At 47.5% G+C, this 15,334-nt stretch overlaps 1 protein-coding gene across 1 annotated transcript; it reads right to left on the bottom strand.

Moving 5' to 3' along the window:
• Positions 1-6,241: 6,241 nt before the first annotated feature.
• On the bottom strand, positions 6,242-14,994 carry LOC141152829 (psychosine receptor-like). The gene is made up of 2 exons (XM_073637480.1): positions 13,905-14,994; positions 6,242-7,494 (listed from the first exon to the last, which is right to left on the bottom strand). Exon 2 carries the CDS (start codon positions 7,329-7,331, stop codon positions 6,324-6,326), a length of 1,008 nt encoding a protein of 335 aa, XP_073493581.1. The 5' UTR covers positions 7,332-7,494; positions 13,905-14,994; the 3' UTR covers positions 6,242-6,323.
• Between the last annotated feature and the right edge of the window lie 340 nt (positions 14,995-15,334).

Here is a 15,334-nt window from a genome sequence, read left to right as displayed (position 1 = left end):
TGTAACTGCACAGGGGCCCATATACTGTAACTGCTCAGGGGCCCATATACTGTAACTGCACAGGGCCCATATACTGTTCCTGCACAGGGGCCCATATACTGTTCCTGCACAGGGGCCCATATACTGTAACTGCACAGGGGCCCATATACTGTTCCTGCACAGGGGCCCATATACTGTAACTGCACAGGGCCCCATATACTGTAACTGCACAGGAGCCCATATACTGTAACTGCACAGGGGCCCCATATACTGTAACTGCACAGGGGCCCATATACTGTAACTGCACGGGGCCCATATACTGTAACTGCACAGGGCCCATATACTGTTCCTGCACAGGGGCCCATATACTGTAACTGCACTGGGCCCCATATACTGTTCTTACACAGGGTCCCATATACTGTAACTGCACAGGGGCCCATATACTGTAACTGCACAGGGCCCATATACTGTTCCTGCACAGGGGCCCATATACTGTAACTGCACGGGGCCCATATACTGTAACTGCACAGGGGCCCATATACTGTAACTGCACAGGGCCCATATACTGTAACTGCACAGGGGACCATATACTGTAACTGCACAGGGCCCATATACTGTTCCTGCACAGGGGCCCATATACTGTAACTGCACAGGGGCCCATATACTGTAACTGCACGGGGCCCATACACTGTAACTGCACAGGGGCCATATACTGTTCCTGCACAGGGGCCCATATACTGTAACTGCACTGGGCCCCATATACTGTTCTTACACAGGGTCCCATATACTGTAACTGCACAGGGGCCCATATACTGTAACTGCACAGGGCCCATATACTGTTCCTGCACAGGGGCCCATATACTGTAACTGCACTGGGCCCCATATACTGTTCTTACACAGGGGCCCATATACTGTAACTGCACAGGGGCCCATATACTGTTCCTGCACAGGGGCCCATATACTTTAACTGCACAGGGCCCATATACTGTAACTGCACAGGGGCCCATATACTGTAACTGCACAGGGGCCCATATACTGTAACTGCACAGGGCCCATATACTGCAACTGCACGGGGCCCATATACTGTTCTTACACAGGGGCCCATATACTGTAACTGCACAGGGGCCCATATACTGTTCCTGCACAGGGCCCCATATACTGTAACTGCACGGGGCCCATATACTGTTCCTGCACAGGGGTCCATATACTGTAACTGCACAGGGCCCCATATACTGTAACTGCACGGGGCCCATATACTGTTCCTGCACAGGGGCCCATATACTGTAACTGCACAGGGCCCATATACTGTAACTGCACAGGGGCCCATATACTGTTCCTGCACAGGGGCCCATATACTGTAACTGCACGGGGCCCATATACTGTTCCTGCACAGGGGCCCATATACTGTTCCTGCACAGGGGCCCATATACTGTAACTGCACAGGGGCCCATATACTGTAACTGCACAGGGGCCCATATACTGTAACTGCACAGGGGCCCATATACTGTAACTGCACAGGGGCCCATATACTGTTCTTGCACCGGGCCCATATACTGTTCTTGCACGGGGTCCATATACTGTAACTGCACAGGGGCCCATATACTGTTCTTACACAGGGGCCCATATACTGTTCCTGCACAGGGGCCCATATACTGTAACTGCACAGGGGCCCATATACTGTTCCTGCACAGGGGCCCATATACTGTAACTGCACAGGGGCCCATATACTGTAACTGCACAGGGCCCATATACTGTTCCTGCACAGGGGCCCATATACTGTAACTGCACAGGGGCCCATATACTATAACTGCACAGGGGCCCATATACTGTAACTGCACAGGGGCCCATATACTATAACTGCACGGGGCCCATATACTGTTTCTGCACGTGGCCCATATACTGTTCCTGCACAGTGGCCCATATACTGTTCCTGCACAGGGGCCCATATACTGTTCCTGCACAGGGGCCCATATACTGTTCCTGCACGGGGCCCATATACTGTTCCTGCACTGGGGCCCATATACTGTAACTGCACAGGGCCCATATACTGTTCCTGCACAGGGGCCCATATACTGTAACTGCACGGGGCCCATATACTGTTCCTGCACAGGGGCCCATATACTGTAACTGCACGGGGCCCATATACTGTAACTGCACTGGGCCCCATATACTGTTCTTACACAGGGGCTCATATACTGTAACTGCACAGGGGCCCATATACTGTTCTTGCACGGGGCCCATATACTGTAACTGCACAGGGGCCCATATACTGTAACTGCACAGGGGCCCATATACTGTTCTTACACAGGGGCCCATATACTGTAACTGCACAGGGGCCCATATACTGTAACTGCACAGGGGCCCATATACTGTTCTGCACAGGGGCCCATATACTGTTCCTGCACAGGGGCCCATATACTGTTCTTACACAGGGGCCCATATACTGTTCTTGCACGGGGCCCATATACTGTTCTGCACAGGGGCCCATATACTGTTCTGCACAGGGGCCCATATACTGTTCTAGCACAGGGGCCCATATACTGTTCTTACACAGGGGCCCATATACTGTTCCTGCACTGGGGCCCATATACTGTTCTTACACAGGGGCCCATATACTGTTCTTACACAGGGGCCCATATACTGTTCTGCACAGGGGCCCATATACTGTTCCTGCACTGGGGCCCATATACTGTAACTGCACAGGGCCCATATACTGTTCCTGCACAGGGGCCCATATACTGTAACTGCACGGGGCCCATATACTGTTCCTGCACAGGGGCCCATATACTGTAACTGCACGGGGCCCATATACTGTAACTGCACTGGGCCCCATATACTGTTCTTACACAGGGGCTCATATACTGTAACTGCACAGGGGCCCATATACTGTTCTTGCACGGGGCCCATATACTGTAACTGCACAGGGGCCCATATACTGTAACTGCACAGGGGCCCATATACTGTTCTTACACAGGGGCCCATATACTGTAACTGCACAGGGGCCCATATACTGTAACTGCACAGGGGCCCATATACTGTTCTGCACAGGGGCCCATATACTGTTCCTGCACAGGGGCCCATATACTGTTCTTACACAGGGGCCCATATACTGTTCTTGCACGGGGCCCATATACTGTTCTGCACAGGGGCCCATATACTGTTCTGCACAGGGGCCCATATACTGTTCTAGCACAGGGGCCCATATACTGTTCTTACACAGGGGCCCATATACTGTTCCTGCACTGGGGCCCATATACTGTTCTTACACAGGGGCCCATATACTGTTCTTACACAGGGGCCCATATACTGTTCTGCACAGGGGCCCATATACTGTTCCTGCACTGGGGCCCATATACTGTAACTGCACAGGGCCCATATAGTGTTCTTACACAGGGGCCCATATACTGTAACTGCACAGGGGCCCATATACTGTTCTTGCACAGGGGCCCATATACTGTTCCAGCACACGGGCCCATATACTGTTCCTGCACAGGGGCCCATATACTGTTCCTGCACTGGTGCCCATATACTGTTCCTGCACTGGGGCCCATATACTGTTCCTGCACTGGGGCCCATATGCTGTTCCTGCACAGGGGCCCATATACTGTAACTGCACAGGGCCCATATACTGTTCCTGCACAGGGGCCCATATACTGTTCCTGCACAGGGTCCCATATACTGTTCCTGCACAGGGGCCCATATACTGTTCCTGCACAGGGGCCCATATACTGTTCCTGCACAGGGGCCATATACTGTTCTGCACAGGGGCCCATGTACTGTTCTGCACAGGGGCCCATATACTGTTCCTGCACAGGGACCCATATACTGTTCTTGCACAGGGGCCCATATACTGTTCCTGCACGGGGCCCATATACTGTTCCTGCACAGGGGCCCATATACTGTAACTGCACAGGGCCCCATATACTGTTCTTGCACAGGGGCCCATATACTGTTCCTGCACAGGGCCCATATACTGTTCCTGCACAGGGCCCATATACTGTTCTGCACAGGGGCCCATATACTGTTCTTACACAGGGGCCCATATACTGTTCCTGCACTGGGGCCCATATACTGTTCTTACACAGGGGCCCATATACTGTAACTGCACGGGGCCCATATACTGCTCCTGCATAGGGGCCCATATACTGTTCCTGCACCGCGCGCCTGAGCTGCTGCTCAAAACCAGACTTCAATCCGATTGGTAACGTCTGAGCGGTTTACGGACAGAACTGCTGTGTGGCCACCGCCTGTGGCTCCACTACTTTCTACAGGTGGCTCCTCCTCACTGATTTTTTTGTAATTTCCTTCTTTGTTTGTGGTTTGTGAATCATCTGAGAGCAGAATTATAAATGCCAAAGACTCTAATATTGCAACATGATAAAGAGAAGTGTGTACTTACAGCGGTGAGTGCTGGGAAAGGACCTGGTGACCGACTGCTGGTGCATGAAACTGTACCGCGAGCATCATGGGTGCATGTACCACATATACAGTATATCGCTGCCACGCTCACTATTCTGCTGGTGCAGTCACTGTGTACATATATTACATTACTGATCCTGTACTGATCCTGAGTTACATCCTGTATTATACTCCAGAGCTGCACTCACTATTCTGCTGGTGCAGTCACTGTGTACATACATTACATTACTGATCCTGAGTTACATCCTGTATTATACGCCAGAGCTGCACTCACTATTCTGCTGGTGCAGTCACTGTGTACATACATTACATTACTGATCCTGAGTTACCTCCTGTATTATACTCCAGAGCTGCACTCACTATTCTGCTGGTGCAGTCACTGTGTACATACATTACATTACTGATCCTGTACTGATCCTGAGTTACATCCTGTATTATACTCCAGAGCTGCACTCACTATTCTGCTGGTGCAGTCACTGTGTACACACATTACATTACTGATCCTGAGTTACATCCTGTATTATACTCCATAGCTGCACTCACTATTCTGCTGGTGCAGTCACTGTGTACATACATTACATTACTGATCCTGAGTTACATCCTGTATTATACTCCAGAGCTGCACTCACTATTCTGCTGGTGCAGTCACTGTGTACATACATTACATTACTGATCCTGAGTTACCTCCTGTATTATACTCCAGAGCTGCACTCACTATTCTGCTGGTGCAGTCACTGTGTACATACATTACATTACTGATCCTGTACTGATCCTGAGTTACCTCCTGTATTATACTCCAGAGCTGCACTCACTATTCTGCTGGTGCAGTCACTGTGTACATACATTACATTACTGATCCTGAGTTATATCCTGTATTATACTCCAGAGCTGTGCTCACTATTCTGCTGGTGCAGTCACTGTGTACATACATTACATTACTGATCCTGAGTTACATCCTGTATTATACTCCAGAGCTGCGCTTCCTATTCTGCTGGTGCAGTCACTGTGTACATACATTACATTACTGATCCTGAGTTACATCCTGTATTATACCCCAGAGCTGCACTCACTATTCTGCTGGTGCAGTCACGGTGTACATACATTACATTACTGATCCTGAGTTACATCCTGTATTATACTCCAGAGCTGCACTCACTATTCTGCTGGTGCAGTCACTGTGTACATACATTACATTACTGTTCCTGAGTTACATCCTGTATTATACTCCAGAGCTGCACTCACTATTCTGCTGGTGCAGTCACTGTGTACATACATTACATTACTGATCCTGAGTTACCTCCTGTATTATACTCCAGAGCTGCACTCACTATTCTGCTGGTGCAGTCACTGTGTACATACATTACATTACTGATCCTGTACTGATCCTGAGTTACATCCTGTATTATACTGCAGAGCTGCACTCACTATTCTGCTGGTGCAGTCACTGTGTACATACATTACATTACTGATCCTCAGTTACATCCTGTATTATACTCCAGAGCTGCGCTCAATATTCTGCTGGTGCAGTCACTGTGTACATACATTACATTACTGATCCTGAGTTACATCCTGTATTATACTCCAGAGCTGCACTCACTATTCTGCTGGTGCAGTCACGGTGTACATACATGACTCTTTACTCCAGCTGTTTGTGTCTTTCTGCCTTACACTTAGGAGATCTCTCGGTACAATGGCCGTATGTTATGGGAGTAGAATAACGCCAGTTGTTGACCCTTAATATGCCGGATCCCCTCGCTGCTCTGTGGACCCCAGTGACTGTAATGGCGGCTCTTATAGTCGCACTTTCTTCGATATGATCACACCTGACTCGTCGCCATCAGGACTCGCACAGATTCCGTTACTACAAGTGTCGACAAGTTACAGTTTTATTACACAGCTGCTTTGTGCTGTTGAATACGACGTTTCTATATTTTTGTGACATAAAACTCTTTGCTCCTCTTCAGCCTCTTGGACGCGGTGAAGGTCTGCAGCTCGGTGCTGGGCGCAGAGGGGGTCTTGTCTTGGCAGCACTGTATGAGGGTCCTAACGTCGGCCCTCCCGGCCTCGCTCATGAAGCAGTAGAGCAGGGGATCGGCCAGGCAGTTGATACTCGATAGCGCGACAGTCACTTTGTAAGGGATGAATATCGCCTTGGCAAAGTCGCAGTCGTCCGGCTCCCATACGCTGCGGATGAAGAGCACCACGTGGTAGGGGGTGAAGCTGACGGTGAACATGACCACGATGCTGAGCAGCAGCTGCTTGACCTTCTGCTTGTCCTTGTCCACCGTGGCCTGGTTCTGCCGCACCGCCACGTAGATCCTATAGTAGCAGAAGATCATGATCAGCAGCGGAAGGAGATGGCCGATGCTGACGTTGAAAATGCTGAAATGTGATTTCCACCGCTCCATGGGGAAGACGTCGTAGCAGAACTGGTCCTCAGAATCGTTGCGAGTCTCGTTGTTCACCAGGATGATGATGTTGGTTGCGCTCTGCATGGTCCACATGACCAGGCTGACACAGATCGCCATTCTCCTCGTCCTGAGATGCTGAAAATACAAGGGATATACCACGGCCAGGTACCTGTCCAGGGAGATACAGGTGAGGAAGCCCGCGCTGCAGTACAGGTTCGTGTGCTGACTGTAGGCGCTCCACGAGCACAACCAGTCCGAAAACCTCCAGTTGTTGTGGTTGAGACTGAAGTCGATCCACAGGGGGAAGGTGAGAGCGTAGAAGAGGTCGGCGCAGGACAGGTTCAGCAGGTAGATGCCCAGCTCGTTCTTCTTCTTCACCTGCTGGTAGGAGATGTACATGGAGATGACGTTGGCCGGGACACTCAGCACGAACACCACGATGTAAGTGATGGGGAACAGGTACTGGTCCAGATCGTGGTCCGGGGTGCAGCTGAGGTTGGCGGCGGCAGAACTGGGATACATTATTATAGTGATACTATCGTCCTAGCAGTCGGTGATGTCTCTGCTCATAGTCGGACAGCTATGGATGGCGGTTTAGTCATGACGTTACTTTGGCGCCCTATAAATCCCCCACGTTGTCCGGTGTTGGATCAGATGAAGATTTCTTCAGGTTTTCTCCAAATTTCTACAATAAAATAAATACAGTCAACATTTCACATAGTGACCGCACAGACAAGACAGCTCGTACGCAGCGTAGTCACTGTATAAAGCCATTATATGGACACCATATGGCAGTATTATGTGCTAAATGCATAGTATGGCAGTAATAGCTAAACACTGTATGGAACATCTATGGGAACACTGTACGGCAACAATCTTCTATTATGTGGTCACAACAATTATGTTGGCACAGTATGGCAGTATAATTACACACCCCACAGATTTACCATGTTGCCACTGTAACCAATGCCATATGGGCACTGTATGATACATTTATGTTAGCACTATATGGGCCCATTATGCAGACGTTGTTTTGTACTATTACAAAACACTGTGTTATCTGTGGTGTTACATAAGACTGCAGGTGACATCTGCTACATTATCTGTACTCAGAGAGTTATCACTGTGTTATCTGTGGTGTTACATAGGACTGCAGGTGACATCTACTACATTATCTGTACTCAGAGAGTTATCACTGTGTTCTCTGTGGTTACATAGGACTGCAGGTGACATCTACTACATTATCTGTACTCAGAGTTATCACTGTGTTATCTGTGGTGTTACATAGGACTGCAGGTGACATCTACTACATTATCTGTACTCAGAGAGTTATCACTGTGTTATCTGTGGTGTTACATAGGACTGCAGGTGACATCTACTACATTATCTGTACTCAGAGAGTTATCACTGTGTTATCTGTGGTGTTACATAGGACTGCAGGTGACACCTGCTACATTATCTGTACTCAGAGAGTTATCACTGTGTTATCTGTGGTGTTACATAGGACTGCAGGTGACACCTGCTACATTATCTGTACTCAGAGAGTTATCACTGTGTTATCTGTGGTGTTACATAGGACTGCAGAGGACATCTACTACATTATCTGTACTCAGAGAGTTATCACTGTGTTATCTGTGGTGTTACATAGGACTGCAGGTGACATCTACTACATTATCTGTACTCAGAGAGTTATCACTGTGTTATCTGTGGTGTTACATAGGACTGCAGGTGACATCTACTACATTATCTGTACTCAGAGAGTGATCACTGTGTTATCTGTGGTGTTACATAGGACTGCAGGTGACATCTACTACATTATCTGTACTCAGAGAGTTATCACTGTGTTATCTGTGGTGTTACATAGGACTGCAGCTGACATCTACTACATTATCTGTACTCAGAGAGTTATCACTGTGTTATCCGTGGTGTTACATAGGACTGCAGGTGGCATCTACTACATTATCTGTACTCAGAGAGTTATCACTGTGCTATCTGTGATGTTACATAGGACTGCAGGTGACATCTACTACATTATCTGTACTCAGAGAGTTATCACTGTGTTATCTGTGGTGTTACATAGGACTGCAGGTGACATCTACTACATTATCTGTACTCAGAGAGTGATCACTGTGTTATCTGTGGTGTTACATAGGACTGCATGTGACATCTACTACATTATCTGTACTCAGAGAGTTATCACTGTGTTATCTGTGGTGCTACATAGGACTGCAGGTGACATCTACTACATTATCTGTACTCAGAGAGTTATCACTGTGTTATCTGTGGTGTTACATAGGACTGCAGGTGACATCTACTACATTATCTGTACTCAGAGAGTTATCACTGTGTTATCTGTGGTGCTACATAGGACTGCAGGTGGCATCTACTACATTATCTGTACTCAGAGAGTTATCACTGTGTTATCTGTGGTGTTACATAGGACTGCAGGTGGCATCTACTACATTATCTGTACTCAGAGAGTTATCACTGTGTTATCTGTGGCGTTACATAGGACTGCAGGGGACATCTACTACATTATCTGTACTCAGAGAGTTATCACTGTGTTATCTGTGGTGTTACATAGGACTGCAGGTGACATCTACTACATTATCTGTACTCAGAGAGTTATCACTGTGTTATCTGTGGTGTTACATAGGACTGCAGGTGACATCTACTACATTATCTGTACTCAGAGAGTTATCACTGTGTTATCTGTGGTGTTACATAGGACTGCAGGTGACATCTACTACATTATCTGTACTCAGAGAGTTATCACTGTGTTATCTGTGGTGTTACATAGGACTGCAGGTGACATCTACTACATTATCTGTACTCAGAGAGTTATCACTGTGTTATCTGTGGTGTTACATAGGACTGCAGGTGACATCTACTACATTATCTGTACTCAGAGAGTGATTACTGTGTTATCTGTGGTGTTACATAGGACTGCAGGTGACATCTACTACATTATCTGTACTCAGAGAGCTATCACTGTGTTATCTGTGGTGCTACATAGGACTGCAGGTGGCATCTACTACATTATCTGTACTCAGAGAGTTATCACTGTGTTATCTGTGGTGTTACATAGGACTGCAGGTGACATCTGCTACATTATCTGTACTCAGAGAGTTATCACTGTGTTATCTGTGGTGTTACATAGGACTGCAGGTGACATCTACTACATTATCTGTACTCAGAGAGTTATCACTGTGTTATCTGTGGTGTTACATAGGACTGCAGGTGACATCTACTACATTATCTGTACTCAGAGAGTTATCACTGTGTTATCTGTGGTGTTACATAGGACTGCAGGTGACATCTACTACATTATCTGTACTCAGAGAGTGATCACTGTGTTATCTGTGGTGTTACATAGGACTGCAGGTGACATCTACTACATTATCTGTACTCAGAGAGTTATCACTGTGTTATCTGTGGTGTTACATAGGACTGCAGGTGACATCTACTACATTATCTGTACTCAGAGAGTTATCACTGTGTTATCTGTGGTGTTACATAGGACTGCAGGTGACATCTACTACATTATCTGTACTCAGAGAGTGATCACTGTGTTATCTGTGGTGTTACATAGGACTGCAGGTGACATCTACTACATTATCTGTACTCAGAGAGTTATCACTGTGTTATCTGTGGTGCTACATAGGACTGCAGGTGGCATCTACTACATTATCTGTACTCAGAGAGTTATCACTGTGCTATCTGTGATGTTACATAGGACTGCAGGTGACATCTACTACATTATCTGTACTCAGAGAGTTATCACTGTGTTATCTGTGGTGTTACATAGGACTGCAGGTGACATCTACTACATTATCTGTACTCAGAGAGTGATCACTGTGTTATCTGTGGTGTTACATAGGACTGCATGTGACATCTACTACATTATCTGTACTCAGAGAGTTATCACTGTGTTATCTGTGGTGCTACATAGGACTGCAGGTGACATCTACTACATTATCTGTACTCAGAGAGTTATCACTGTGTTATCTGTGGTGTTACATAGGACTGCAGGTGACATCTACTACATTATCTGTACTCAGAGAGTGATTACTGTGTTATCTGTGGTGTTACATAGGACTGCAGGTGACATCTACTACATTATCTGTACTCAGAGAGCTATCACTGTGTTATCTGTGGTGCTACATAGGACTGCAGGTGGCATCTACTACATTATCTGTACTCAGAGAGTTATCACTGTGTTATCTGTGGTGTTACATAGGACTGCAGGTGACATCTGCTACATTATCTGTACTCAGAGAGTTATCACTGTGTTATCTGTGGTGTTACATAGGACTGCAGGTGACATCTGCTACATTATCTGTACTCAGAGAGTTATCACTGTGTTATCTGTGGTGTTACATAGGACTGCAGGTGACATCTACTACATTATCTGTACTCAGAGAGTTATCACTGTGTTATCTGTGGTGTTACATAGGACTGCAGGTGACATCTACTACATTATCTGTACTCAGAGAGTTATCACTGTGTTATCTGTGGTGTTACATAGGACTGCAGGTGACATCTACTACATTATCTGTACTCAGAGAGTGATCACTGTGTTATCTGTGGTGTTACATAGGACTGCAGGTGACATCTACTACATTATCTGTACTCAGAGAGTTATCACTGTGTTATCTGTGGTGTTACATAGGACTGCAGGTGACATCTACTACATTATCTGTACTCAGAGAGTTATCACTGTGTTATCTGTGGTGTTACATAGGACTGCAGGTGACATCTACTACATTATCTGTACTCAGAGAGTGATCACTGTGTTATCTGTGGTGTTACATAGGACTGCAGGTGACATCTACTACATTATCTGTACTCAGAGAGTTATCACTGTGTTATCTGTGGTGCTACATAGGACTGCAGGTGGCATCTACTACATTATCTGTACTCAGAGAGTTATCACTGTGCTATCTGTGATGTTACATAGGACTGCAGGTGACATCTACTACATTATCTGTACTCAGAGAGTTATCACTGTGTTATCTGTGGTGTTACATAGGACTGCAGGTGACATCTACTACATTATCTGTACTCAGAGAGTGATCACTGTGTTATCTGTGGTGTTACATAGGACTGCATGTGACATCTACTACATTATCTGTACTCAGAGAGTTATCACTGTGTTATCTGTGGTGCTACATAGGACTGCAGGTGACATCTACTACATTATCTGTACTCAGAGAGTTATCACTGTGTTATCTGTGGTGTTACATAGGACTGCAGGTGACATCTACTACATTATCTGTACTCAGAGAGTTATCACTGTGTTATCTGTGGTGCTACATAGGACTGCAGGTGGCATCTACTACATTATCTGTACTCAGAGAGTTATCACTGTGTTATCTGTGGTGTTACATAGGACTGCAGGTGGCATCTACTACATTATCTGTACTCAGAGAGTTATCACTGTGTTATCTGTGGCGTTACATAGGACTGCAGGGGACATCTACTACATTATCTGTACTCAGAGAGTTATCACTGTGTTATCTGTGGTGTTACATAGGACTGCAGGTGACATCTACTACATTATCTGTACTCAGAGAGTTATCACTGTGTTATCTGTGGTGTTACATAGGACTGCAGGTGACATCTACTACATTATCTGTACTCAGAGAGTTATCACTGTGTTATCTGTGGTGTTACATAGGACTGCAGGTGACATCTACTACATTATCTGTACTCAGAGAGTTATCACTGTGTTATCTGTGGTGTTACATAGGACTGCAGGTGACATCTACTACATTATCTGTACTCAGAGAGTTATCACTGTGTTATCTGTGGTGTTACATAGGACTGCAGGTGACATCTACTACATTATCTGTACTCAGAGAGTGATTACTGTGTTATCTGTGGTGTTACATAGGACTGCAGGTGACATCTACTACATTATCTGTACTCAGAGAGCTATCACTGTGTTATCTGTGGTGCTACATAGGACTGCAGGTGGCATCTACTACATTATCTGTACTCAGAGAGTTATCATTGTGTTATCTGTGGGGTTACATAGGACTGCAGGTGACATCTACTACATTATCTGTACTCAGAGAGTTATCATTGTGTTATCTGTGGTGTTACATAGGACTGCAGGTGGCATCTACTACATTATCTGTACTCAGAGAGTTATCACTGTGTTATCTGTGGTGTTACATAGGACTGCAGGTGACATCTACTACATTATCTGTACTCAGAGAGTTATCACTGTGTTATCTGTGATGTTACATAGGACTGCAGGTGACATCTACTACATTATCTGTACTCAGAGAGTTATCACTGTGTTATCTGTGGTGTTACATAGGACTGCAGGTGACATCTACTACATTATCTGTACTCAGAGAGTGATCACTGTGTTATCTGTGGTGTTACATAGGACTGCATGTGACATCTACTACATTATCTGTACTCAGAGAGTTATCACTGTGTTATCTGTGGTGCTACATAGGACTGCAGGTGACATCTACTACATTATCTGTACTCAGAGAGTTATCACTGTGTTATCTGTGGTGTTACATAGGACTGCAGGTGACATCTACTACATTATCTGTACTCAGAGAGTTATCACTGTGTTATCTGTGGTGTTACATAGGACTGCAGGTGACATCTACTACATTATCTGTACTCAGAGAGTTATCACTGTGTTATCTGTGGTGTTACATAGGACTGCAGATGACATCTACTACATTATCTGTACTCAGAGAGTTATCACTGTGTTATCTGTGGTGTTACATAGGACTGCAGGTGACATCTACTACATTATCTGTACTCAGAGAGTTATCACTGTGTTATCTGTGGTGTTACATAGGACTGCAGGTGACATCTACTACATTATCTGTACTCAGAGAGTTATCACTGTGTTATTTGTGGTGTTACATAGGACTGCAAGTGACATCTACTACATTATCTGTGGTGTTATAGGACTGCACATTATACTGAATGAGCTATCGCAGTGATTATAGCACAATCACCTCTGCTACATGTGTTTGTCATGTAGTAGATTCGGTGGGTGTCTGGGTTGGGGCATTTCTCGGAGGTCCGCACTCCCCCGTCTCCTGAGCCTGCACTCACCTCCTCAGTCTGTGTGACACTGTCAGACTCTCGGTTTCTCCTCAGCTGTGACACCGCTTCCTACCGTCTATTCTTTATTGTGGCTTCTTCTCGCCCGCACAGTGAGTGGTCGCCGATCTCCTAGTCCAGAACCTGCGGGAGCTGAGGGTCCGGAGTCTGCGGGGGCTGAGGGTCCAGAACCTGCGGGAGCTGAGGGTCCGGAGTCTGCGGGGGCTGAGGGTCCGGAGTCTGCGGGAGCTGAGGGTCCGGAGTCTGCGGGGGCTGAGGGTCCGGAGTCTGCGGGAGCTGAGGGTCCGGAGTCTGCGGGGGCTGAGGGTCCGGAGTCTGCGGGAGCTGAGGGTCCGGAGTCTGCGGGGGCTGAGGGTCCGGAGTCTGCGGGGGCTGAGGGTCCGGAGTCTGCGGGGGCTGAGGGTCCGGAGTCTGCGGGGGCTGAGGGTCCGGAGTCTGCGGGGGCTGAGGGTCCGGAGTCTGCGGGGGCTGAGGGTCCGGAGTCTGCGGGGGCTGAGGGTCCGGAGTCTGCGGGGGCTGAGGGTCCGGAGTCTGCGGGGGCTGAGGGTCCGGAGTCTGCGGGAGCTGAGGGTCCGGAGTCTGCGGGAGCTGAGGGTCCGGAGTCTGCGGGGGCTGAGGGTCCGGAGTCTGCGCTGCCCGAGCTCTGCTACATCACACTGCAATGTGAACACACACAGTCTACACAGTGTGAACCCTCCGCCCCGGGACCGCAGAGTCATGGAGGGCGGCAGAGATCAGACCTGAGACAGAGGTACAGATCTGCGGCCAGCCATCACCTGCGGACAGCCGCCTGCCCTGCTGCTCCTCCGAGGTGGTCCTCAGGGTCTCCAGTGTCCACAATGGCGGATCTGCCCTGAATGGAGGAACCTTCAATGCAAATCTGCAGAAGAAGAAGCAAGTGGCCAGACTTCCTCTTCTTCATTCAATGTTTCATGTTTCCTGTATTTAGTTTTGCAGCTTTAATTTCTCTGCAGATCAAGATGGGGGCTTGTCAGTAAATGGAATTACTCTCAGTAACTGATACATTGTAGCGAGCCCTTCAGCTGTGTGAGCAAAAATGGGTGAGGAGGAGGAGGAAGGAGCCCTCGATGCTAGATATATAATGTCCCTGAGCAGCGGGGGACACAGAACAGGGCCCCAGTGCAAGAGCCTTCATCACAATGCCCCTCTTATGTCTGCGACAGGGGCTGCTTGTTACTTTGGAGGTGAAGCTGGACCCCCAAACCTCTAGGACCCCCAAACCTCTAGCACCCGCAAACCTCTAGGACACACGAACCTCTAGGACCCTCAAACCTCTAGGACCCCACATTCCTCTAGGACCCCCGAACCTCTAGGACCCCCAAACCTGTAGGGTCCGGTGCAGCTTCTCTTCAGAGGGGGTATGCTATTGGGGACAGGACATTGGTGCAACATGTGTAGCC

The sequence above is a fragment of the Phyllobates terribilis genome, unplaced genomic scaffold (assembly GCF_046119375.1).
Source record: "Phyllobates terribilis strain yellow unplaced genomic scaffold, ASM4611937v1 Scaffold_7__3_contigs__length_470593459, whole genome shotgun sequence".
In the NCBI taxonomy this organism is placed as follows: Eukaryota; Metazoa; Chordata; class Amphibia; order Anura; family Dendrobatidae; genus Phyllobates; species Phyllobates terribilis.
This window is presented reverse-complemented; position numbering and strand designations above follow the sequence as displayed.